The following is a 27,180-nucleotide window of genomic DNA, read 5'->3' as shown; positions in this document are numbered from 1 at the left end:
CCCAGAATTCCCCAGCCAGCATTTGCTGGCTGGGGAATTCTGGGAGTTGAAGTCCAGATAGCTTCAAGTTGCCAAGGTTGGGAAATACTGCTTTAAGCGACAGCATGAGGATACCAAGGATCAGGTTTCCAGGGCTTATTTTGTTGCTCCAATTATCTATCTATCTATCTATCTATCTATCTATCTATCTATCTATCTATCTATCTATCTATCTATCCATCTATCTATCTAATCTCTCTCTCTCTCTCTCTCTCTCTCTCTCTCTCTCTCTATCTAATCTATCTAATCTATCTATCTAATCTATCTATCTATCTATCTATCTATCTAATCTATCTAATCTATCTATCTAATCTATCTATCTATCTATCTATCTATCTATCTATCTCTCTCTGTCTATCTATCTATCTATCTATCTATCTATCTATCTAATCTATCTAATCTATCTATCTAATCTATCTATCTATCTATCTATCTATCTATCTATCTATCTATCTATCTAATCGATCTATATAATCTCTCTCTCTCTCTCTCTCTCTCTCTCTCTCTATCTATCTATCTATCTATCTAATCTATCTAATCTATCTATCTAATCTATCTATCTATCTATCTATCTATCTAATCGATCTATGTAATCTATCTCTCTATCTTTCTATCTTTCTATCTCTCTATCTCTCTATCTCTCTATCTATCTCTCTCTCTATCTATCTATCTATTAAATAACCAAGAAGAATCAGAATTTTATGACATTTGGCAGAAGGTATATATTTGGTGGGAAACAAAGAAAAAGAAATAAATGGGATGTTGCATTATTTTGAAGGTTTGAATTTTGTAGTTAAATCGCATTAGTTGGTGATATATCTATAATATAAATGTAACCTCTTCTTTCTTCTCTTAAAAATGTTTATATAGATTCTTATAAACTTTTATACATGTTGAATTTTACTATTTTAAAATTGATAATTTTACATATTCTATAGATGTTAAATAACAAAATACTTCTTTTTTTCTCTTTTTTAATTATAATGATGACTTCCAATTTGAGCGGAGCGACTATAGCTCCACTAAATGTTGTATGTTATGTTTGTCGTGTTTGTTTTGGAAAATTAATAAAATATATTTTAAAAAGAAAATATGCCCCCATCTTGGTGGAGGGGTATGAATGTTGTGTGGTGGTGTGCACTTTGAGCATTGAGCACATTGTTATGTGGTGCGTGAACGTTTTACTATTATTATAAAAATCAATTTTAAAAAATGAATAAATAAAAAAGGAAGTCAAGTTCCCAGAGGCCCCCAACCCTAACATCTCCCCCCCACGTCTTGCTTATTGACTCCCCCACCCCCCTTTGCTCCTCACAAGGATCTCGTGCAATGAAGTGTGCGCCTAGGGCAGGGTGGAGGTTGGTGGGGTTTGGTGTGGCCATCAGCTTGTTCTTTGCCATCTTGGTGTTGGCCTTGGCAAATTCTAACCGCAACGTCTGGGGATTCTCGGGGTCGAAGCGGATCCCCTGCAGGAGAAGGAAGGAAGGGTTACTTTGAGAGTAGGAAGAAAAACTGCTTTTGCTGATCCAGAAAAAGATCGGCTGAAGACCGGGACGCATATACACATAGACTACGGAGTCTATGTGTATATGACTCTACAAGTCTACGGAGAGGGGCGGCATACAAATCTAATTAATAATAATAATAATAATAATAATAATAATAATAATAATGTATGGATCATCGACATCGCAATCCCAGGGGACAGCAGAATTGAGGAGAAGCAGCTAGAGATATTAGTGAAATATGAAGATCTAAAATTCGAGCTGCAACAATTCTGGCATAAGCCAGTGAAAGTGGTCCCAGTGGTCCTTGGCACGCTGGGCGCAGTGCCAAAGGATCTCAGCGGACATTTGAAAACCATCGGAATTGACAAAATCTCCATCTGTCAATTGCAAAAGGCCGCTTTACTGGGATCGGCAAAGATAATTCGCCGCTACATCACGCAGCCCTAGGTGCTTGGGAAGCGCCCGACTGGTGATGAAATACGAAATCCAGCATAGTGATCTCGTTTGCTATGTTGTATTGAAATAATAATAATAATAATAATAATAATAATAATAATAATAATAATAATAATGGTGCACATACCTTAGCTACAGAAGATCCGAACTTGATTTAAGCTACTTCCTAAAGCTATAATTTCCCCGAAACAAATTTATCTAAAATAACACTTAAAAATGTGTGGGTGTGTGACATATTTTTGCTGATAATGAAAATGAAGGGAGACTAGTATAGATCTATTTGAAGCTATTTAGTTCTCACCTGGGATTTGAACCTGGGCAGCCCGCCTATAAGTCAGGAAGCATTCGATGGGGGGAAAAAACCATTATATGTGTGTGTGTGATTTTTGTTGAGTCACCCTGTTATACCCAAATATGGGAGGAGCATACAGCTTCCTTTTGGCCTCTCGGTCCCATCGGGGGCCATATTCCAAGACAGATGAACTTTTTATAGCCGAGAGCTATAATCTATAAGTGCCACCCACCCACTCAGATATCCACCCACTCATATTGGCTATGTTTTTCTTGTTGTCTTTCACCAAAGTTTAATATTAGATTTGTTACTGTATATTGTTTTTATCATTGCTGTGAGCCGCCCCGAGTCTGCGGAGAGGGGCGGCATACAAATCTAATTAATAATAATAATAATAATAATAATAATAATAATAATAATAATATTATTTGACCGTCACTTGGTGTGGCAACATCAATGATACACACACACACACACACACACACACAATTGTGAGGTCCGGTGTATTGTGTTTCAAAATCTTGTAAGTTTGGATTCAAAAGTCCCAAAGTACATTTTGGGAAACTACAAAATAAAGCCATGTACAAAGTACATGCCTGTATTTTGGCATGTTTGTTATGTTCTCCCCAGTATTATTAATTATTATTATTATTATTATTATTATCATCATCATCATTATGATTATTATTATTATTATTATTATTATTATCATTATGATCATGATCATCATTATCATCATTATCGTTATCATTATTATTATTAAGTGCCTTCTGTGTTGAACCTGGGGCCAAGCAATTAACAGAGCTCTGGATGTTTTGTGAGAACCGATGCCACAAGACGGTTAATACTCACATTCAACGCATTCTTTGCAGCTTCTGCACCAGAACGGCTGTCGAAAGTAACAAACCCTACTGGCTGGAAAAACAAATACTTTGAGCTACATGCACGTACATAATCCTGATCAGATTGCAGAAACAGAACTCAAAAGGGCAGTGAAGAAAGATCTCCCATGAAGCCCACCAAGAGTACCTCTGATATACAGTGGTACCTCTACTTACGAACTTAATTCGTTCCGTGATCAGGTTCTTAAGTAGAAAAGTTTGTAAGAAGAAGCAATTTTTCCCATTAGAATCAATGTAAAAGCAAATAATGTGTGCGATTGGGGAAACCACAGGGAGGATGGAGGCCCTGTTTCCTCCCAGGAGATTCCTAGAGAGGCCCCATGGAGGCTTCCCCCCGCCTTTTCTGGCCCTATTTCCTCCCAGGAGATTCATAGAGAGGCCCCGTGGAGGCTTCTCACTGCCTTTTCTGGCCCTATTTCCTCCCAGGAGATTCCTAGAGAGGCCCCACGGAAGCTTCTCCCCGCCTTTCCCAGCCCTGTTTCCTCCCAGGAGATTCCTAAAGAGGCCCCATGGAGGCTTCTCCCTGCGTTTTCTGGCCCTGTTTCCTCCCAGGAAATTCCTAGAGAGGCCCCACAGAGGCTTCTCCCCAAAATCTCACTCGCACGAGCATGCTCACACAAGGCTTTGCGGGGGCACAGCTGTGTGGGCATCCCGGATTTCCTTACCGGGACGGCGCACAAAATAGCATAACCTGGAATCCATGACTTGTAGTGGCTAATCTTTTATATCCCCACATACTGACTTGCTGGCCGGAAATGGCACAAAAAACTATCCCGCTTGTACCGTGTGGCCTTGCTGGCCTTCCCACATGTGGAAACGCCAAAGCCCGGAAGAAAAGCATTCCGGTGCACATGTGCACACTGACACCTGAATTTCTGGTTCTGGTGCAGACGCATGACCAACAAACAGCTGGTTCTCGCGTATGTGTGCGATGGAAGGTTGCCAGCAGACACATGCGCACCAGAATGCTCCTCTTCCAGGTTTCGGTGCTCTCTCGCGTGCAAAGGCCAGCTGTCTGATGCGTGTGTGTAGAAACATAGAAACATAGAAGTCTGACAGCAGAAAAAGACCTCATGGTCCATCTAGTCTGCCCTTATACTATTTTCTGTATTTTATCTTAGGATGGATATATGTTTATCCCAGGCATGTTTAAATTCAGTTACTGTGGATTTATCTACCACGTCTGCTGGAAGTTTGTTCCAAGGATCTACTACTCTTTCAGTAAAATAATATTTTCTCACGTTGCTTTTGATCTTTCCCCCAACTAACTTCAGATTGTGTCCTCTTGTTCTTGTGTTCACTTTCCTATTAAAAACACTTCCCTCCTGGACCTCATTTAACCCTTTAACATATTTAAATGTTTCGATCATGTCCCCCCTTTTCCTTCTGTCCTCCAGACTATACAGATTGAGTTCATTAAGTCTTTCCTGATATGTTTTATGCTTAAGACCTTCCACCATTCTTGTAGCCCGTCTTTGGACCCGTTCAATTTTGTCAATATCTTTTTGTATGCGCAGGATTGTGGAAGAGGAGCCAGCAAGGCTGCACATCTCATGGGGGATGTTCTGAGTGCCGTTTCTGGCACTTTTTCTATTGGTTGGCCACCACGACTTTAGGTTTTTGGAGGTGAACCTTTGCTAAACTGCACCGAGTGGCTGCCAAAACAGGAGTTAAGAAGAGGTGTTACCTGCTTAGATGTTAGTTTTATCAACGATCCTTCATAACCCTATAGAAACGAAACAGTAAATTTGTTATACCAGTTGCTCTGAAAAGGAAAAAGTTAAACTAAGACGCAGTTACTATTCTGACCAGATTCCCCAGACACACAATTTGTCAACAACTGTGTTTTGCTAGTTGTAATAAAAGTTGCTAGTGGGATCCTTGACCTTCTCTGAGCTTGGTGGTGTTCTTGCAGATGTTTTAAACTACAGTGGTCCCTTGACTTTCGCGGGTCCGACTTTTGCGGAAGGGCTGTACCACGGGTTTTCAAAAAACATTAATGGAAAAAATACTCCACGGGTTTTTTTGAACATCATGGGTTTTCCCGCAGTCGCCCGATGTACTGTCCATTTTAACTCTCCTCCTCCCCACCCCACCCCAGCCGTCCTGCTTCTTTAAATAAAAGCTCCGCTTCCGCCCCAGCCTCCCGATCCCTCCCCTTTAATTCTCAGAGTGTTGGTACCCTCCACTTGAAGCCGAACCTTGTGGGTGGACAAGACCACCCTAACTCGCCCGAGAGGGGAGGAGTTGAGGGCATTGTTGGGTCAGGGGGCCACATGCTAATCATGGGGACTCAACAATGGCAACACTTCATTTAACAGCTGTGACAAGGGAGGTCTTAAAATGGGGCGAAGCTCGCTTAACAACTCTCTTGCTTAGCAGCAGAAAATGTGGACTCCGTTATCGTCGTAAGTCAAGGATTACTTGTGTATTGAGAAGATGCTCTAGCCATTGAGCAAGAGGGCTTCCCCAGTTAGACCCAGATATTTGGGGATTTTTTTTTCTGGTCCTGCTCACCTTAAATGGTCGGAAAAGGAGGTACAGCTCTCGGGGCTTGATGTCCACTGGAAGACCACTCACAAAAAGTGTCCGTACCTAGGGGAGACAAAGAACCATGTATCTCAAGATCATTGGACCAGTGGTGGGATTCAATTATTCTTACTGCTGATTCTCTGGGTGTGGCTTGGTGGGCGTGGCAGGGGAAGGATACTGCAAAATCCCCATTCCCACTCCAGAGGAAGAACACACTCAACATTTGTTGCAGGATCTAGACCAAAGCTGGCTAGGGAATTCTGGGAGTTGAAGTCCTCCAGGCTTATACCCTGTTTCCCCGAAAATAAGACGTACCCCAAAAGTAAGGCATGTCAGAGGTTTTGCAGAATTTGCTAATATAAGGCACCCCCCGAAAATAAGGCGTATTCAAGTTTAAATACGGTACGGTGGAAAAACATACGGTACCATTCAAAGCTGTTCATAGCGGTACCGTAATAATGTGGCGTCCCCTGCTGGCCCCTTCCATCGCTTTGTACCGTCCAGTACAGCAGACACAGTCTGCTGCTGTCTCACCGCCATTACAGCCTCCACTACAGTGCGTAGACTGTAGCTCCTCTGGTGGCCGGAAGCTGCAATAGCGGGAGTATACTGTTGTACCATATAAGTGCCGTCGTTTGTGTGTGTGGGTGCCATACTGACAGGTACCGTACCGTAATCAGTGTACCGTACCGTACACTTTCTTTGGGGGTGTCAGCTTCTCTGCCTGTGAATTTGTCTTATTTGAGAAATATAAGGCACCCCCCAAAAATAAGACGTAGCACAACTTTTGGAGCAAAAATTAATATAAGACAGTGTCTTATTTTCGGGGAAACATGGTAGTTGCCAAAGTGGGAGACCCCTGATCTGGATAAGTTTTAAGAATGAACAATTCAGCACAAAGGGACATTTAGAAACATAGAAACATAGAAGTCTGACGGCAGAAAAAGACCTCATGGTCCATGTAGTCTGCCCTTATACTATTTTCTGTATTTTATCTTAGGATGGATATATGTTTATCCCAGGCATGTTTAAATTCAGTTACTGTGGATTTATCTACCACGTCTGCTGGACGTTTGTTCCAAGGATCTACTACTCTTTCAGTAAAATAATATTTTCTCATGTTGCTTTTGATCTTTCCCCCAACTAACCTCAGATTGTGTCCCCTTGTTCTTGTGTTCACTTTCCTATTAAAAACACTTCCCTCCTGGACCTTATTTAACCCTTTAACATATTTACCGTATTTTTCGCTCTATAAGACGCACCTGCTGATAAGACGCACCTAGATTTTAGAGGAGGAAAATAGAACAAAAATATTTTGAGCCAAAAAGTAGCTATCACACATGAGCAAGTTCTTGCATCCATAATTCTATCCTTTCTATGTCTTCCTCCCTCTTTCCTCCCTCCCACTTTCCTTTCTATCTCTCCCTCCCTCTTTTCTTTCTATCTTTCCCTCCCTCTTTCCTTTCTATCTCTCCCTCTTTCCTCCCTCCCTTTTTCCTTTCTATCTCTCCCTCCCTCTTTCCTTTCTATCTTTCTTTCCCCCTGCCTTTCTCCAAGCCCTTCCTTTTCCCTCTCCCTAACTACCCCCTTCTCCCTCCTTTCTATCTCTCCCTCCCCCTTTCTCTCTCCCTTCCTTCATCTTTCATTCCCTCTCTCTCCATCCCTCTTCCTTTCTCTCTTCCTTCCTCCCTCTTTTTTGTTCTTTCTCTCTCCCTCCTTCCCTCCCTCTATGTCTTTCCCTCCCCCTTCTTCCCCCCTCTCTTTCTCTTGCTTTCTTTCCCTGTCTTTCTCTCTTGCTTACTTTCTCGCTTTCTTTCTCATTCTTTCTCCCCTCCTTTCTCTCTCTCTCTCTTTCTCTCTCGTTCACCACGCCGGCAACAGAGAGAAAAAGAGAGAGAGAGAGAGGGAGAGAGAGTGGAGGGCGCCGTTGTCTTCGCCTCTTCCCGACAGCTCTGCAGCGAAGAGGAAACAGTCGCGCACCGCCCCCCGGGAGCCCAGCCGATTTTTGGAGCCGTTTTGTTTTCAGCTGGGCTCCCAGGAGGCAGAGCGTGGCCGGGTACCGTGTCTTCGCCTCCGCGCGCTGCCTCCGCCCGGCCGAGAACAAAACGGCTCCAAAAGTCGGCCGGGCTCCCGGGAGGTGGTGCGCGACTGTTTCCTCTTCGCTGCAGAGCCACACGGAGGCGAAGACACGGTGCCCGGCCACGCTCCGCCTGCCGGGAGTCCAGCTGAAAACAAAACGGCTCCAAAAATCGGCTGGGCTCCCGGGAGGCGGAGCGTCGCCGGGCACCGTGTCTTCGCCTCCGTGTGGCTCTGCAGCGAAGAGGAAACAGTCGCGCACCACCTCTCGGGAGCCCGGCCGACTTTTGGAGCCGTTTTGTTCTCGGCCGGGCGGAGGCAGCGCGCGGAGGCGAAGACACGGTACCCGGCCACGCTCTGCCTCCTGGGAGCCCAGCTGAAAACAAAACGGCTCCAAAAGTCGGCTGGGCTCCCGGGAGGCGGTGCGCGACTCTTCAGGGTTGGGAAGAGGAGAGGCGGCGACAGAGGGGGGACACTTTTGGTGAGTATATCGCCGCCCCCCCTCTGCTCCAGCGCCTCCCCCCCCCTCCCTGCCTGCAGCTTCGCTCCATAAGACGCCGCTGATTTTTCATCCTACTTTGGGAGGGAAAAAACTGCGTCTTATGGAGCGAAAAATACGGTAAATGGTTCGATCATGTCCCCCCTTTTCCTTCTGTCCTCCAGACTCTACAGATTGAGTTCATGAAGTCTTTCCTGGTACGTTTTATGCTTAAGACCTTCCACCATTCTTGTAGCCCGTCTTTGGACCCGTTCAATTTCTTGCGGCTACACCCCAATTTCTCAATGAAATGCCTTCTCATCAGGTTCTTTACAATAGGGACGTTTGACCAGAGATATTTTTAATGGAAACCTTGACTATTTTGCTTCTGTTAACTTACTCTCGGCTGAGCGCGACCAACAGTATCTTGAAATTAAACATGAACCTTTTAAAAAATAAAAAAAAGATACACTGCTAATGTTATTTTTTAAGATCATTAATTCTGCCACAGCAACTATTTCTCGATTAATATTACATTATACTTCAAACTTTGGAAATTGCAGAGACTTCTTGTTTAGATTTTACGCAAGGTTTTGCAAATGTTGACACTTTTTGAAATGCTTCTTGGAATCGGTTATTCTGCAAGGACCAGTTTTAAGTTTTGGCCGTGTTTCTTCACGCGGCGTCTTTTAAACTGCTGCACAATTAAAAAATGACCGTTTTTAGGAGCATTATTTGATGTCCAACTGCAATTTCTGACAAATCTGGGCGTAATTCTCCTAGCGATATCCTCTCTTCCACAGCCCACCCTGCTGACGCCATCCCATCGTGCATTGGGCTAAGGAACTAGCCCTTGAAATCTAAATAGCAACACTTGGACCATACATTATTCACATGGCTTTACTCAGAGGAAATGACAATTCTCTTGGCCGGCTGGAAATCTTTGCTTCTAGGAATGCAATCAGTTGATCGCTTTTGCTGCGCTTGAGACAAGAGGCCCATCTTTTAAGCCTCCAAACAGTTTGCCAATTTAGCTGTAGACTAGAGAGAGTTTGTTTTCTGGATCAAGTAAGTCCATACACACGTGCACAAATATGGGATACAAAAAGTACGAGCAGAGTATGAGAGGGGGCCAAAACAAACAGCAGAAATATCTAATGACGTGCTCTTGAGAGAGTGACAATTTTGATCGAAACGTGACGGCTGCGTGTTCCCCTAACACAGGGGTAGGCAAAGTTGGCTCTTCTATGACTCGCGGACTTCAACTCCCAGAATTCCCGAGTCAGTTATGCTAGCTCAGGAATTCTGGGAGTTGAAGTCCACGTGTCACAGAAGAGCCAACTTTGCCTACCCCTGCCCTAACAAGCCACAGTTCTCCTTTTCTGTCGAGCTCTCTGTTAGAATCCTCCCAAAAAATGCACAGATACAATTTCAGACACACACACATTTGAAAATTCAAAACAATGTTCTTTATACCAAAAATGCAAATAAACAGAGCACTCTTTTTGTATAGCAAAGAGCACTTGTCTATAAACAAACTGGTAATTTGTACAAGTCCCTTATCAGTTCTGTGATACTTAGCTTGCAGCTGTGAGGCAATTCACAGTCCTTCTTCTTTCACAAAGTGAAACACACTTTGTTCTGGTTTAGTTTCAAAGCGGGGGGAAATCAGCACACAAAAGGTCAAAGTCAGTAAAGCAGTCACGAAACACAAGGATCAGATAATCCTCCACAATGGCCAAACCCACAGGCTGCTATTTATAGCAGCCTCACTAATGACCACAGCCCCACCCAACCACAGGTGGCCTCATTTTCTTTGATAATAATCTCTCAGTTGTTGTTGCCTATGTATCGCTCTCCGCATGCGTGGCTGTATCATTAACTCTTGTTCTGCTAGATAATTGATCTCCTTCTGAGCTGTCTGCCACACTCTCCTCCTCCCTGTCACTCATGTCTTCTTGGTCAGAGGAGCCTTCATCAGCAGATTCCACGGAGGGGAGCGGTAAAACAGGCCTACAGCATGTGGATGTCTCTCCCACATCCACAGTCCTTGGGGCAGGAGCTGGGCCAGAGCTAACCACAACTCCTAGCCTCAATTCACATAATAGGATGTCTCAGTGATGGATAGTTTAGCATTGCAGCTTGCTTAACAAGAGTCCCCTTTTCACATGAGGTGGATGTGTCCCAAAGCAACAAAAAAAAAAATACTGGAGGAAAAATAACTGGTACAACAATTGAATACCCACAGGAATTTTTCTTATTAGGTATTGTAAAGAAACCATATCCCAAAAATACTAAGTACTGTACTTAATGTTACACATAGGGACAACAGCTAGAATCACCTCCACGCAACGATGGAAAGATCCCCAGATACCCTTGGAGAAGGAGATTATTTTTTTAAAAAAGATTGCACAGAAATGGACAGGTTAATGATGGAGTTAAACAATCAAAAAGACTCAGATTATTACAATATTTGGGCTAAATGGTATGAATGGGCAAAGCAAAAAGGCTAAAATAAGTAGGAGATGGATGTGTGGATTTGGGGGAAAGACAACAAAGAAAAACAATGTACACAATGTACAAACTATACAATGCATTATTACCAATGTATATGCACTGCTCAAAAAAATAAAGGGAACTCTTAAACAACACAATACAACTCCAAGTAAATCAAATTTCTGGGAAATCAAACTGTCCACTTAGGAGGCAACACTGATTGACAATCAATTTCACATGTTGTCAGCACATTCATCTTTGTACAGAACAAAGTATTCAATGAGAATATTTCATTCATTCAGATCTAGGATGGGTTCTTTGAGTGTATATGTTCCCTACATACATACATGCATACTTACATACAGTGTTACCTCTACTTACAAACCCCTCTACTTATGAACTTTTCTAGATAAGAACCAGACGTTCAAGATTTTTTTGCCCCTTCTCAAGAACCATTTTTCACTTACAAACCCAAGTCTCCAAAACTGTAACTGGAAAAGGCAGGGAGAAGCTTCCGTGGGGCCTCTTTAGGAATCTCCTGGGGGGAAACTGGGCCAGAAAAGGCGGGGAGAAGCCTCTTTGGGGCCTCTCTGGGAATCTCCTGGGAAGAAACAGGGCCTCCACCCTCCCTGTGGTTTCCCCAATCGCACACATTATTTGCTTTTACATTGATTCCTATGGGGGAAAATTGCTTCTTCTTACAAACTTTTCTACTTAAGAACCTTGTCATGGAACGAATTCAGTTCGTAAGTAGAGGTACCCCACACACACACACACACACACACACACACACACATATATATATATGTGTGTGTGTGTGTGGTATATATATATATGATGGTCTTGGTATATTCGGGTTTCTTCCCGTGTAGGATTTGGAAATTTCTGGCGATGTTTCAACGAGGTCCCACTCGTCATCTTCAGGCTGGTGTTTCTGTCCCTGTTCTAGGGCGAACACAGTGAGACCTGAGCTGCCTTCCTTCTATAAATACTGAAGGAGAGCAGCTCAGGTCTCGCTGTGTTCGCCCTAGAACAAGAAGGACAGAAACACCAGCCTGAAGATGACGGGTGGGACCTCGTCGAAATGTCGCCAGAAATTTCCAAATCCTACACAGGAAGAAACCCGAATATACCAAGACTATCATACCTGTATCCGTGAAAGTCTATGAAAACACACACACACACACACACACACACAAACACACTATAGATAGATAGATAAATAGATAGATAGATGTAGATAGATAGATAGATGTAGATAGATAGATAGATAGATAGATAGATAGATAGATAGATAGATAGATAGATAGATAGATGGATGGATGTTGATCTGCTTGAAAATGTTAAGATGTAAAAACAAGAGAATCAATAAACATTATTGCAAAAAGAAACACAAGAGTCCCGGCATCCTCAGAGCTGGGAAAAGAAGTGAATTCAGCCCTCCATTTGATCCTGGATTGGGGTAGAACATGACTGTTCCTCAAATATGCCTGTCCTGGATGCAGCTAGGAGGCTGCTGTTGACGTTCTCCCAAACTTTGTCTCATGCCCCGAGACACAATGCAGCTGGAGGCACTTGACGCGAACCAGATGGAATGCCGAGCTGCACCCGTCAACTTTAAATATCTAGACTTATAAGGCCCTGCGCAGAATCAAAACAGACCCAGAGCTTGCAAAACAAAGTTGTGGGAAGAAAAACACCGGGGACCTTAAAAACGAGGTTAGGCTTTAACACCATGTCTTAAAATGATTCTCCCCAGAGACCAACATCTTTATGAAGGGTTCACATCTAAAAAAAAACCCCATCTAAATAAGTTCTCTAAGGGTTCACATCTAAAAAAAACCCCCATCTAAATAAGGTTGAAAGATTTGGTATGTGTTGATTAGATAATTTCTAAACTTTTAGGACAGCCGACTCTCAAAGATAATTTTACTGGTTTTCCTCCACACTGAAGAGTTAGATGTTTCTTTTAAGGTTCCTTACTTTCTGATTATATTAGAGATAGCTGTTAACACACAAAACATTTCTATATCATTTAACAGAGTTAGTATAGTTTAGTTAGTTTAAGTAAATAAGAACATACAGTGATACCTCTACTTAAGAACTTTTCTAGATAAGAACCAGGCGTTCTAGATTTTTTTGCCTCTTCTTAAGAACCATTTTCTACTTAAGAACCTAGTACAGTGTTCCCTCGATTTTCGCGGGTTCAAACTTCGCGGAAAGTCTATACCACGGTTTTTCACAAATATTAATAAAAAAATACTTTGCAGGGGTTTTCCCTATACCACGGTTTTTCCCACCCGATGACATCGTCAAACTTTCGTCTGCCTTTAATAAATATTTTTTTTTAATAAACTTTAATAAATAAACATGGTGAGTAATAATCTGAATGGTTGCTAAGGGAATGGAAAATTGCAATTTAGGGGTTTAAAGTGTTAAGGGAAAGCTTGTGATACTGTTCATAGCCAAAAATAGTGTATTTACTTCCGCATCTCTACTTCCCGGAAATTCAACTTTCGCGGGCGGTCTTGGAACGCATCCCCCGCGAAAAGCGAGGGAACACTGTATTGTGTGATAGAGAAAATAATTTTCCCTTTCCACATTTTCTATCCCATGCATGATTTTATACCCTTTGATCAAGTCAAGTCAGAAGAGTAGAGTAGAGTAGAGTAGAGTAGAGTAGAATAGAATAGAATAGAATAGGAATTCTTAATTGGCCAAGTGTGATTGGATACTCAAGTAATTTGTCTTTGGTGCTTATGTTCTCAGTGTTCATAAAAAGACAAGATACATTCGTCAAGAATAATGAGATACAACACTTAATGATTGTCATGGAGTACAAATAAACAATCGGGAAACAATCAATATTAATATAAATCAACAGGTTACAGTCATAAAATCACAAGTGGGAAGAGATGGGTGATAGGACGGCAGTTGTGGGAGTAGAACCATCACGCACCATCCCTGAAAAGTACAATAGCTAAGAATACTGTAATGGCTTCAAACTTTTCAACTTGCTAAAGCCTGCAAGCTGGGAAGAGCTGGGAAGATAGTCAGCACCTCATTTAGGGCTGAAAAAAAGCTTTGAAAAAAGCTACATTCAGAGTATAAAATGCACTCAAATTATCAGCCTCTTTTAGGGAGGAAAAGGGTGCGTCTTATACTCCGAAAAAGACCATACATAATGGAGTCAGTTAGACAACAGACAAAGAGCAGAAGGGCATATCCTCCTTTCTAGCAGCTGCATTCAGGAAGCTCAAACTGCCCAAGGAGCTGCTGAAACAGTTCTACAGAGGAATCATTGAGTCTGTCATCTGCACCTCTATAACTGTCTGGTACGGTGCTGCAACCCAACAGGACCGACACAGACTTCAGAGGAGAATCAGAACTGCAGAAGTTTCAAGTTTTATTGGATTTATATGCCGCCCCTCTCCGAAAACTCGGGGCGGCTAACAAAAACTCGGGGCGGCTAACAGAAAAAGCAATTGCTGCCAACCTGCCTTCCATTGAGGACCTGTATACTGCACGAGTCAAAAAGAGGGCGGGGAAAATATTTACTGACCCCTCACATCCTGGACACAAACTGTTTCAACTCCTACCCTCAAAACGTCGCTACACAGCACTGCACACCAAGACAACTAGACACAAGAACAGTTTTTCCCCGAACGCCATCGCTCTACTAAACAAATAATTCCCTCAACACTGTCAGATTTTCTACTAAATCTGCACTTCTGTTCTACTAGTTTTTCTCATCATTCCTATCAACCATTTCCTCCCATGTTGACTGCATGACTGTAACTTGTTGCTTATATCCTAAGATTTTAATTAACATTGCTTCTTCGTTGCTTATTTGACTCCTGTGACAATCATTAAGTGTTGTACCACATGATTCTTGACAAATGTATATTTTATTTTATGTACGCTGAGAGCATATGCACCAAGACAAATTCCTTGTGTGTCCAATCACACTTGGCCAATAAAAATTCTATTCTATTCTATTCTATTCTATTCAGATTTCCTGCCTACCAGCATCAGGATGCCTTTAATGTACCAAGCCAGTTAAAAGGACCACTTCAGAAATGCTGGAATTGAACCAGATAGCTTGCCAACTGAAAGCAGCGGAGAGCGCACGATGCCCGTTTTAGCTCCTGCCTTCTCCATACATGGTCATCCTCAGTAGATCAGCCGAGAGAGAACCAAAGCAAAGATTAAATATCTCCTTTTTATTTTTTGTTTTGCTTGGTTCCAAATCTAGCTGGGCAAGATAGTTCTTTGGGATATCTGCCTGCCACTCAAACAGTCAGATGCCATTTTTAGCACATATTAAACTTGCACCTCTGTCCAGAATGACATCCACAGCCTAGCAAATGTGACTTTTATTGTTGCTTTGTCACCTAGAACATAACACCAGGCTAAAACCTACAGAGAAGGCCCCAAACCTTGGAGCCACCTAATTTGGGAAAGAATATTATCAGTGAACGTTACTATATAAACAAGCTTACATTAGAAGCTTAGATAATAACTGGTTGGCAACCAATACAGACTGTGGAGTGTTGGTGTTACATGGGCATTTTTGGGAAAGCCCATGATTGCTCTCGCAGCTGCATTCTGCACGATCTGAAGTTTCCAAACACTTTTCAAAGGTAGCCCCATGTAGAGAGCATTACAGTTGCTAACATAAAATGCTAACTTCTGTGATCTAGTGGCCATATTCTTTGGGTATTTGAGAAAATATAGAATGAATCCATCTGGAGCCGAGAATACCCATTAAATGAGATCACTAAAGTAACTCTCACTAACTTAGGCATCATTCAAACATGAGTTTATTAACCCCTCGCATCCTGGATATAAACTGTTTCAACTCCTATCCTCAAAACTTCACTACAGAGCACTGCACACCAAGACAACTAGACACAAGAAGACTTTTTTCCTCGAACGCCATCACTCTGCTAAACAAATAATTCCCTCAATACTGTCAAACTATTTTACCATGTCTGCACTACTATTATTACTATTTTTTTTCCTCATCATTCCTATCCCCCATTTCCTCCCACGTATGACTGTAACCTGTTCCTTGTATCCTTAATATTTTTATTATGGTAATATTGTTTCTTAATTGCTTATTTGATCCCTATGACAATCATTAAGTGTTGTACTTCATGATTCTTGACAAACGTATCTTTTCCTTTATGTACACTGAGAGCATATGCACCAAGACAAATTCCTTGTGTGTCCAACCACACGTGGCCAATAAAATTCTATTCTATTCTATTCTATTCTATTCTATTCTATTCTATTCTATTCTATTCTATTCTACATAAGATTAGCCAAATGGTGCATCTGCTGAGACTTTCCATTTAAGACAGTTCCGTTCCTCCTATTTTTCCCTCCAGTTTTCTCAGCCATTCTTAACCAAGTTGAATTTAAACCATTGGAGGGCTATTCCTCTTGTTGCAAAGTTTGACCTTCCAAGTTGACAGTTCCAAGTAGGTCCAAGGCATTTCCTTCAACAACCTGAAGGAGCAACAGTTAATCTTGGTTAATGTTTCACCTTCAAGTTTTGCCCAACTGTTACTGTCACCAAGACGAAGGGAGTGAACCCTGTCTTGCAAAGATTGCCATCCTCATTTTTCATGACAAGAGGGCTGTTAACAGATGCAGTTATGATCGAAATAAGACGCCAGTGGAACAACGTAAGATTTTAAACAAGCTGGCTTGATAAACACTAATGCCTCTATTCTTTCCAAGGAAGATAGAAATATCTGCATTTAAATCAAAGCTAAAAAAGCTCAACTCTTCTTATGCTGGCTAGTGAAAAGGCCTCCTTTGACACAAGGAATCTCATACACTAGAAAAGTGGGGTATATGACAATAATGACAATAACAACCAAGTTGGAAGGGACCTTGGGGGTCTTCTAGTCCAACCCTCTGCTTAGGCAGGAAAGCCTACACTACTACAGACAGGTGGTTAACCAACATCTTCTTTAAAACTTCCAGTGTTGGAGCATTCACAACTTCTGGAGGCAGGTTGTCCCACTGATTAATTGTTCTAACTGTCAGGAAATTTCTCCTTAGTTCTAAGTTGCTTCTCTCCTTGTTTAGTTTCCACCCATTGCTTCTTGTTCTATCCTCAGGCGCTTTGGAGAATAGATTCTTTCTTCTTTGTGGCAACCCGAGATATTGGAACGCTGCTATCATGTTTCTCCTGGTCCTTCTTTTCATTAAACTAGCCATGCCCAGTTCCTGCAACCATTCTTCATATGTTTTAGCCTCCAGTCCCCTAATCATCCTTGTTGATCTTCTCTGTACTTCTTCTACAGTCTCAACATCCTTTTTGCATCGTGGCCACCAAAACTGAGTGCAGGATTCCAAGTGTGGCCTTATAACATGGTGTTAACACTTCACATGATTTTGATTCTCTCCCTCTTGTTAATGCAGCCTAGAACTGTTTAATTGTGCCAAGCCATAATACTGTATTCTGGGTTTTCATTTAGCTTACTACAGGTTTATGAGGATACCAAGCGCCTGAGTCCGAGGCCCACCAACTTTCCCTTTGCAAAACCAGAGATCTTTGAATAGCCAGGAACAAATGCCCCATTTTGACAAGCGGGAGGGGCCTATTGGATGCCATGCTTTGCAGATGGGGTTACCTACTTGATCCCTTAAAATGCCTGATGTTCATTGCTACCCAAGTCACCCAAAAGAAATTTGAACCTGAATTGCCAAACTTACTCAACAGCTATAAAGGAAATGAATATATTAACTGCTGTTGACAGAATAGAATAGAATAGAATAGAATGGTATGTTTGTGTGTATGTTTGGTTTTTATAATAAGGGTTTTTAGTTGTTTTATTAAATTGGATTGTTCCATGTTGTTTTTTATCATTGTTGTTAGCCGCCCCGAGTCTGCGGAGAGGGGCGGCATACAAATCCAATAAATAATAATAATAATAATAATAATAATAATAATAATAATAATAATAGAATAGAATAGGAGCAGAATAGGAACAGAACAGAACAGAATTCTTTATTGGCCAAGTGTGATTGGACACACAAGGAATTTGTCTTTGGTGCAGATGCTCTCAGTGTACAAAAAAGAAAATATACATTTGTCAAGAATCGTGAGGTACAATATTTAATGATTGTCATAGGGTACAAATAAGCAACAATCAGATATACACTAAGGCTGCAGAGGTTGATCATGTATCTTCACAGCAAACTTAAAAAACTACCCAATTTGTGGTTTTCCAGATGTTAGGACTACAACCCTCCCTTTAACACGACTATGCTGTTTGGGACACACATTTCACATAATTCAATTAAACCTAGAAAGTCTCAAGTTCCCCAATGTTGACTTTCTGAACAGAATCTGGATTGAACGGCATTTGTTGTTACCCAATATTGCCTGCAGTTCGTGAGCTTGGTCTAACGCGATGTTTCCCAACCTCAGCAACTTTTAAGAAGTACTGTGGACTTCAACTCCCAGAATTTTCCAGCCGGCGTGCAGTTGAAGTCCACATATCTTAAAATTGCTGAGGTTGGGAAACACTGATCTAATGTCACAAAGGTGCTTTTTTCAGGAGGATGCTGGAGTTTCTTGTTTTCCTTTGCAGATGTTTCGCTTCTCACCCAAGGAGCTTCTTCAGCTCTGACTGGATGGTGGGGAAATGGAAGGATTTATACTCCTTGCAGGCATTTGCATGCTTTTAGAGAGTTTATCTGTGTCCCTAGGATATTCCTGCTTCTCAAACTGAAGTGCAAATGATGCCTGTAGTCAGTGTTCCCTCTAATTTTTTTGGGGGGGGGGCGGAAAAGTATAGTGTCTGAGCGGCAGTCCCTTTGGGACTGGGCGGCACAGAAATAATAAATAATAAATAAATAAATAAATAAATAAATAAACAAACAAACAAACAAACAAAACAAACAAACAAACAAAAAACCCACCCTGTTTTGCCTCAGAGAATTTCAAAATAAAATACTGTACTGTGTGTCTATAACAGTGAGCTCATAATAGGGCAACTCTATCAATATCAAAACGCCACTTAAAGAGTTGAGCTAGTTTCAAACTAGATTTTGATTTTCTTTCTCTCTTCCTTACTCCCATTCTTTTTCTTTCTCTTTTCCTTCCTCTCTTTTTTCTACCTGTTTCTCTCTCTTCCTCTCTTCCTCTCTCTCTCCTTCCCTCTCACTCTTTCCCTCTCGGCTTCTGGGCAGGTTTGGAAAACTCTGAGTTGATGATGATTTTTAAGTGAGCGATTGCTCACTGCTCAGCTTAGAGGGAACTATGCCTGTAGTGTGCAATTTTTCTGGAAATCCGTTCATATACCCGCACCATTTGAAGGAAGAGGAACGAAAGGTCATCAAAGAAAAACAAGGAGGTCCAGTTCACCTCTTTATAAAGCATCTTTGACACAAGCATAACCTGAGAAATCTCCATAGACATTGATCTAATGCAATATGTTTGTGCAAAAGCAAATGAAAAAGACGTCCATCAACCAAACCTTTAAGAAAAGAGGGATATTTATCGCACTGATCTCAAACCATTGCAAACCAATCTTGTTACCTGGAAATTTTGCCTGTGGTGAAATAAACCAAGTTTACAAATACTCAGAGACAAGATTGGAACAAGTAACTTGATCATGGTTCATTGAACAAAACCCAGCTGGTTGGGTTCATACAATGCACCAAGCCAAATCTCTCTCTCTCTCTCTCTCTCTCTCTTCTCCCCCATCCATCCATCTATGTATTATTAGAATCTTGAACTCAGCTATAATATTATTAGCTGGAGGAAAGATCAGAAGCAACGTGAGAAAATATTATTTGACTGAAAGAGTAGTAGATGCTTGGAACAAACTTCCAGCAGACGTGGTTGGTAAATCCACAGGAACTGAATTTAAACATGCCTGGGATAAACATATATCCATCCTAAGATAAAATACAGGAAATAGTATAAGGGCAGATAGTATAGATGGACCATGAGGTCTTTTTCTGCCGTCAATCTTCTATGTTTCTATGTTTCTATTTATTCTCCAGTAGGAGACAAGGGAATCATCCGAGCCAAGCAAATTGTCCTTTTGCTGCTGTTAATGATTTAAATAGGGATGTCACTTGTTAACTCAAAGGCTGCATCAGGCTTAAAACAACCCATCTAGGGCTGAATTCCAAAAGGAGGTATAGTGCCCTGTTTTAAGTTTCAAGGTTTTCAAAAGATGTATCCATTTGACTCACCCAAACATGAAAAATATTTTGATCCTATCTACTCTGGTAGGTCTGAAGGTTTCAACAGAGTTTATAGTGGTAGTGAGGTCCCAGGAAGTCCTCAATTATAATCCCCAAGACAGAATTGGGATACCCAATTAAACCTATTCTTAGATAAACCAGCATCTTCACAACACAGCTTGGCTTACACCTGGCCTGTTCTAAACCAGCCATTATAGAAGTCTATGCCATGGGTATCTCATTCTACAGCACAGGTCTCCAAGCTTGGTAGCTTTAAAACTTGTGGACTTCAATTCCCAGAATTCCCCAGCCAGCACCACTGAATTCTGGGAAGTGAAGTCCACAAGTTTTAATGCTGCCAAGCTTGGAGACACCTGCTTTACAGCCAGCTAAATACACTGCTCAAAAAAACTAAAGGGAACACTTAAAAAAAACAGAATATAACTTCAAGTAAATCAAACTTCTGTCCACTTAGGAAGCAACACTGATTGACAATCAATTTCACAGGGTGTTGTGCAAATGGAATAATTTTGCAAATGAAATATTCAATGAGAATATTTCATTCATTCAGATCTAGGATGTTTAATTTGAGTGTTCCCTTTATTTTTTTGAGCAGTATAGATACAATACAACCCAACTCCAGCCCTCTGGGAATTGGGCAGCATATAAGTCCAAATAATAAATAATAAAATACTCAAATACGCTTAATATAAATCAAAATAACGATATGTATAATTAAAAACCGGACCAAAACCAATACAATCCCTGTCTGAGTTCAATCCACTTGATAACTATTAGAAATCCACTAATATTACAACCTACGATTAACTTTCACTAACAAAAACAACAAATATAATCCACCTAAGTCGTCACAATCCAAACGCCTGCTTGCTTGCAGGTACTACTTCCCCTCTCTCTATCTCTCTTTTCTTTCTTTCTTTCTTCTCTCTTTTTTTCTCCCTTTTCTCCCTATTTACCCCTTCGCTTTTTACATTACTGTTGGATTACCAAATATTACAGCTATAAGATTATTCAAATAAGAATTCTAAATACAAACTATTTACATATGGACAAATACTTGGAATGTGTATACAGTACAACAATATATATAAGCTGTGATATAACAATACTGTTTACCCCACTCCCCTCCCACTCCTCTTTTCTGTACTCCCATCCCCTTCCCCCCCTGTTTTACTCCTTTTTGTATAAACCAATAAAGTATATTTTTTAAAAAATACTCATTTGAGAAGATGCTTTCTTACAGTGAGGTTACCTCCTTCTCAACCCCCCCCCCCTGGAATTGTTCTGCTGTCAATTTCTGTAACTAACTTCCTGGGATCATGGAAAAAAAACATTTAATCGGCCAAGTTACTTGGAAAGATATAAATAACACACGGGGCAACTACAGGACACCAAGAATGTGCTCTTTGGTCCTTAAACTTTTCACGGCCAAAGTTTGGCACTCTGCCGCCCCTCCCTCGGAAAAAGTGCTGGTTAGATACTGGGTGAAGGGGGGGGGTCTGTGCCAAACCAGATAAGCCCCAACGGCTCTTGATTTGAAGTTAATCACACAGGCCGAGCAACTCAGATCTTGGAAGGCGGCAGAGGGTGTCTCTATTCCCCCTTGTAGCTAAAGGCTCTGCTTTTTGTCTCTGGCAGATGTAAACACATTTGCTGCAGCCATATATAGAGAGAACCGAGCTGGTTTATTTAGACAAGAAACATCCTACCTTGGCTGGATTAACAGATTTTGCTAAGCCTCAAAGCAGTTGGGTGTCATACACAGTGCTAAGGCATTGTACGTGTTTATTTTCGGCCGTGTGTCCCTTTTAAAAACCTGCTATGGTGGTTTGTCGTTCAATGTTTGGCTTAGTGGGCTGTGTGAATTCATTCATTGACTAAACAAGCTATGGCTTATAAGGTTGTTTAACCTCTACCCTGTTTCCCCCCAAAAGAAGAACTCCCCTGATAATAAGCCCAATCAGGGCAATAAGGCCAAGCGCTAATTTCAGGGTTCAAAAAAATAGAAGACAGGGTCTTATTTTTGGAGAAACATGGCACCCTTGAGAAAAGCCAACCCACAAACCAAGAAGGTATTTTAACTGGGTGCTGCAACTCCAATAAGCCATGGTTAAACAGGTAGCAATTGGGTTCACACGCTGTAAATCACTCTGTTGAAAGGAGTCGTTCGTTTTAGTAAAACCGTTCTAGAGAAATATCAAAAAAACTCAACTCTGCTTTGATTACTGGCAAATGGAAAACGTACATAAGTGCACTGGTGTGCCTTTCGTCCCCTGTCCAATTGTCTTTCCTTTCTCTCACTTATCATATATATTTTCTTTCTTTCATATATCCTCTCCTCTAAGTTCACTTTTACCCTTATATATATAGAAACATAGAAGACTGACGGCAGAAAAAGACCTCATGGTCCATCTAATCTGCCCTTATACTATTTCCTGTATTTTATCTTACAATGGATATATGTTTATCCCAGGCATGTTTAAATTCGGTTACTGTGGATTTACCAACCACGTCTGCTGGAAATTTGTTCCAAGGATCTACTACTCTTTCAGTAAAATAATATTTTCTCAGGTTGCTTTTGATCTTTCCCCCAACTAACTTCAGATTGTGTCCCCTTGTTCTTGTGTTCCTATTAAAAACACTTCCCTCCTGAACCTTATTACTACATTATTATACTACACTATATATTACTACATGTCTATTTTTCTTCCTATGTATTTGTGTATTGGACAAATGAATGAATGAATAAATAAATAAATGTTGTTAAACATTTTAGTGGGTAATCAATTTGTGAATTTGCCTACTGTGGGGAGATTTATTTCAGGAAGTTTTTTTGCCCCCTCCTAAAGAAAGCTTGTTTTATCTTTATTTTATTTGTTTTTTTATTTATTCTTTGTCCAATATACAATACATATGGAAGAGAATAGACATTAAGTAATATATATGAAGATAGAAAGTAAAAAAGAAGAGAAGTGGATGGGAGGGAGAGGATATATATGATATAAGAGATAAGGGGAGAATATATATGAGATATAGATAGATAGATAGATAGATAGATAGATAGATAGATAGATAGATAGATAGATAGATAGATAAGGAGAGAATATGTATGATATTTAAGATAAGGGAAGACAATTGGACAGGGGACGATAGGCACATCAAGTTCCTTTATTTATTTGATGTCAGGATTATTCACCACAACGCTATAATTTTCCACTTGCAAATTGTGAAAACGGAAATTCATTGGAAATTAGGAGTCCCCAGAAACTTCCAGAAATTAAAACCTACCTAAAGGAGCTGAATTCAGCCTGTGCTTAATAAAATTCAGGTGGCGAGTTCTTTTCTCCAGGACAAAGAAATACCCCGTCCTGCCCTTAAATGCAAATGAATTATCTAAATTAGAGGCGGCATTGACATTACATGGACCACAAGCCAAGATTCGGGTAGCATTCTACTAGCATTAAAAACAACCCACCTTCAAGCAAGCACTAAAAGTAAATTCAAACAGAAGATTCACAAAACAATTGCAGGATATTTAAATGGTGTAAATAAGCACCTTGCAGATGGATTGATTTTGGCTTGTTGACTGATTGACAGACAGACAGACAGGCAGAGGAACAGCTTCTTCCTCCAGGAATAAATACCCCAAACCCACAAACGGAAGGCATCTAAAATACTGTAGTCTGATCGACTATAGACACACAGCAGCCCAGCCAAGAGTATCAGCCTTTTATAAGCTCTTTAAAAATACAAATCTTAATAAATAATAACAAACAGTAGCGCAAATATCACTTCCTAGTGCATCCCATTGTCACTGCAGTTAAAAGCAAGTTTCTGGTGCGATATTACGTACTACCGAACCTTCCACATCCCAGCTACATCAGAAAACGGTATTTTAGGGGCGTTTTTCATGACAAAGACGGCAAGGTCCCAACCAAGCTTTCCCAGAGGTTAATTCCATTACAGCAACATGCAGTGGTAGGAATTCCCCATTCGTTAAGGAATTGGATCAGAATTGGTCGCCATTCTGCACCAACAAAGGCCCCTGTTTTTCAGTTTTAAGAACAGGAGCCGTTTTTCCATTTAAGAACTAATTAGTAAGAACAAGGTAGGTTTTAACCAGGTTTAGCAACATCGCAGCATCTATGGAGCAAAAGCAAAACGACGGCAGCCCTCTTTGTAGAAGGTGGCCCATACAATTGAAATTATATCTTCCCTGCAGGAGATGCTGGGTGCATGGGAGGGGGGGCAATTAGCAATTCACCATCACAGGAAGCTGGTTTAGCAGCCACAAAGGGCTTAGAGTCAACTCCTCCACGGCTGAGCAGATTCTGATATTTTTCAGGGGTGCCTTTCGATTGTGGCTTAATAAGGAAAAAAAACCACCCCCAGCTTTCTCCAAAAGTAGGAAACTTGGGAACGCTTTTCCCCAACAATTTTACACCCACACACACCTCCAACAACCCCAGAAATGGAGCTACATCCCCCCAAAGCATCTGCCCCACTGAAATTTAAACTTCTGCAGGGCAATGATGGTTTAGAGAGGCAGAATACAGCTATAGTTTAGACGTGTACCGCTTCACCGTGCTTTTATAGCCTTTTCTCTATGCCTAGTGCCCCCAACAATCTGGGTCCTCCCTTTGACCCACCTTGGAAGGATGGAAGGCAGAATCAATCTGGGGGGGGGGCCTGCGCGGGGCAGGGGGGAGGGTCACGTCTGAAGAGAGCAACCTCCCCCTTTTGGGGAGCCCCAAAGCCATGCAGAGGATGGGAGGGGGGAAAACTGGAGGGCAAAGCCCAGCCTCCATAGTGGTCAATTCTACCTGCCTCCAGAAACCCACCCTTGACCTCCCCCCCTTCAGGTAGTGGGCGGAAAACAGCCATAAAGGGGCACCTGGAGAGAAACCAGGATGGGTGGGGGAAGCAGAGGGAAGCAACCATAAGGGAAGGGTCCCAAGGGGAGCAAGAAAGCAACCTCCCTCTTTTGGGGCGCCCCAAAGCCATCCAAAAACATGCAGAGACCTGCAATGAAACATCTGGAGGGCAAAGCCCAACCTCCATAGTGGCCAATTCTACCTACTTCCAGGTGATGGGAGGAAAACAGCCCCAAAGGGGGAGGTAGGGCCAGGATGGAGGGGTGTCCAGAGGAAAGCAACCCAAACCCACAAATGAGGAGGGGGGGGTCCTGAGGGGAGCAGAAGGGGGGGCAGGCTTGGAGAGTCCTGAGAGACGCCAGGACCAGCCCCCCAAACGCTTTTCCTCCATGAGAGTAGCCTCCTTCTCCCTCCCGGCCAACGCCAAGGACTCCCCCCTGGGGAGGATTGGGGGGGGGGTCTCCTGAGGGGAGCGGGAGGAAAGGGGGGGCAGGCAATTCTTGGAAGGTCTTGAGAGACCACGACCAACCCGCCCCACACATTTATTTATTTATTTATTAAATTTAAATGCTTCTCGTCCACCAGAGGAGCGTCCTTCTCACTCCCAACGCCAAGGACCCCCCCCACAAACTCAGCCTCCATAGCGGCCAATTCTATCTCCCTCCCTCAGCCCATCTTCCCTACACACTCATCAGGGGATGGGAAGAAAACACCTGGAGAGAAGCCAGGATGGGGGGGGGGGATACAAAGGAAAGTAACCCAAGGAGGGGGGGTTCTGAGGGGGGCAGGCAAGGCTCCTCAGAGACCAGGACCAGCCCCCCTCCCCAAAAATGCTTCTCCACTCAAAGAGCCTCATGCTCCCTCCCAACGCCAAGACATCCCCCTCCCCGACGGCAAATGGGTTGGGGGGGCTTCCCGCGCAGGAGAAGCGCCCGTCTGGCCCTCCAACTCACGGGGGGGGGCGCCCTCCCTGCACACCCTCCCCGCCCAGCCCAGCCGGGGGCCCCCGCTCACCTCCTCCTCCAGGCTGCCGCTGCCGTGCTCGCTCTCCTTGGCCAGGTTGCTCATGGTGAGTGCGGGGGGCGGCCGGGGCGGGGGGCGGCCGAGGGGGACGACGTGTGAGGCTCGCGGGCGCCGCTCTGAGGGGGCCGCTTCGTCCGGACGGCGGCGGCTCAGCTGAGGCGAGCGGAGGGGCCGCGGGGCTCCTTGGCCGGACGGCGCTGCTCCTGCTGCTGCTGCTGCTGCTCCTGGCTGAGGCGGCTGCTTGGTGCCGGCGCCGCGGGGCTGAGGCGAGCCGAGGTGAGGCAGGTGGCGGGGCGGAGGGGGGGGCGGTGGCGGCGTCGGGGCTGACTGGGGGGCCCCTCGAGGTGCGCGCGTGCGGTGCAAGGTGGGGCGGGGCGGAGGAGCGCGCCTTATTGGACGCCGCCCAGGGGCTCGCGCCCGGTCGGGCGCCGCCGCCGTCCAATGAGCGGCCGAGGGGCCAAACGAGCTGCAGCTGACGGCGGGGGCCCAGCGAAGCACACACACACACGCACGCGCAGTCCCGCAGCAGCGCGCGCGGCCGGCTGGGGCTGGGGCCGAGGGGGGCGGGGCCCTTCTCGCCGTCTCCAGGGGAACCCGCCGGCCAATCCCCGCCTCCGCCTGTCCAAAAAAAAAAAATAACTTTCGACGGTCCGTCCCTGGCGCGCGCTCCCGCCCTCCCTCCCGCCCTCCTTCCTTCCTTCCCACGGCGGAACTTTTTAAACTTTGATGAACTTCCTTTTTTTAAAGGGCTCGCGCGCTTTTTCTCGCCCTGTCATACACGGCCACGCGCTCTCCCCGGGAGTTTGGATGGATGGATGGATGGATGGATGGATGGATGGATGGATGGATGGATGGATGGATGGATGGATGGATGGGTGGGTGGGCGGGCGGGTAAAAAGGAAGAAGGAGGTGGGAAAGGGTTCCCTACCCATCCATCCATCCATCCATCCATCCAACCATCTATCTATCTATGTATCTACCATATCTATATAATATATCTGTCTATCATCTGTCTGTCCGTCCGCCCGTCCGTCTGTCTATCTACCTACCTATTTATCTGTCTTGTTTGTTAGTTTGTTTAATTTTATTTATATGTCCAACTCCCTAAGGACCCCTTCCTTTCCTTTCCTTCCTCTCCTTCCTTCCTTCGTTTACTTCCTTCCTTCCTTCCTTTACTTCCTTCCTTCCTTCACTTTTTTCCTTCCTTCCTTCCTCTCCTTTCTCCCTCCCTCTTCTTTCCTTCCTTCCCTTCCTTCCTTTCTTC

General features: G+C 43.1%; 1 protein-coding gene across 1 annotated transcript in view; it reads right to left on the bottom strand.

Annotated features, from left to right (window-relative positions):
• The window catches only part of RBPMS2 (RNA binding protein, mRNA processing factor 2), a 39,585-nt gene extending 13,255 nt beyond the window's left edge, over nt 1-26,330 (bottom strand). Inside the window, exons 1-5 of the mRNA XM_070762955.1 lie at nt 25,908-26,330; nt 5,715-5,792; nt 4,885-4,923; nt 3,148-3,210; nt 1,355-1,505 (exon numbers count right to left, since the gene is read on the bottom strand). Of these exons, the coding sequence (XP_070619056.1) occupies nt 1,355-1,505; nt 3,148-3,210; nt 4,885-4,923; nt 5,715-5,792; nt 25,908-25,961 (385 nt within the window). The 5' untranslated portion in view covers nt 25,962-26,330. The remainder of the gene's footprint in view (nt 1-1,354; nt 1,506-3,147; nt 3,211-4,884; nt 4,924-5,714; nt 5,793-25,907) is intronic.
• Nucleotides 26,331-27,180: the final 850 nt, after the last annotated feature.

Source organism: Erythrolamprus reginae, chromosome 10 (genome assembly GCF_031021105.1).
Source record: "Erythrolamprus reginae isolate rEryReg1 chromosome 10, rEryReg1.hap1, whole genome shotgun sequence".
Taxonomy (NCBI): Eukaryota; Metazoa; Chordata; class Lepidosauria; order Squamata; family Dipsadidae; genus Erythrolamprus; species Erythrolamprus reginae.
The sequence above is the reverse complement of the archived record's forward strand: the minus strand, read 5'-3'. Positions and strand labels throughout refer to the sequence as shown.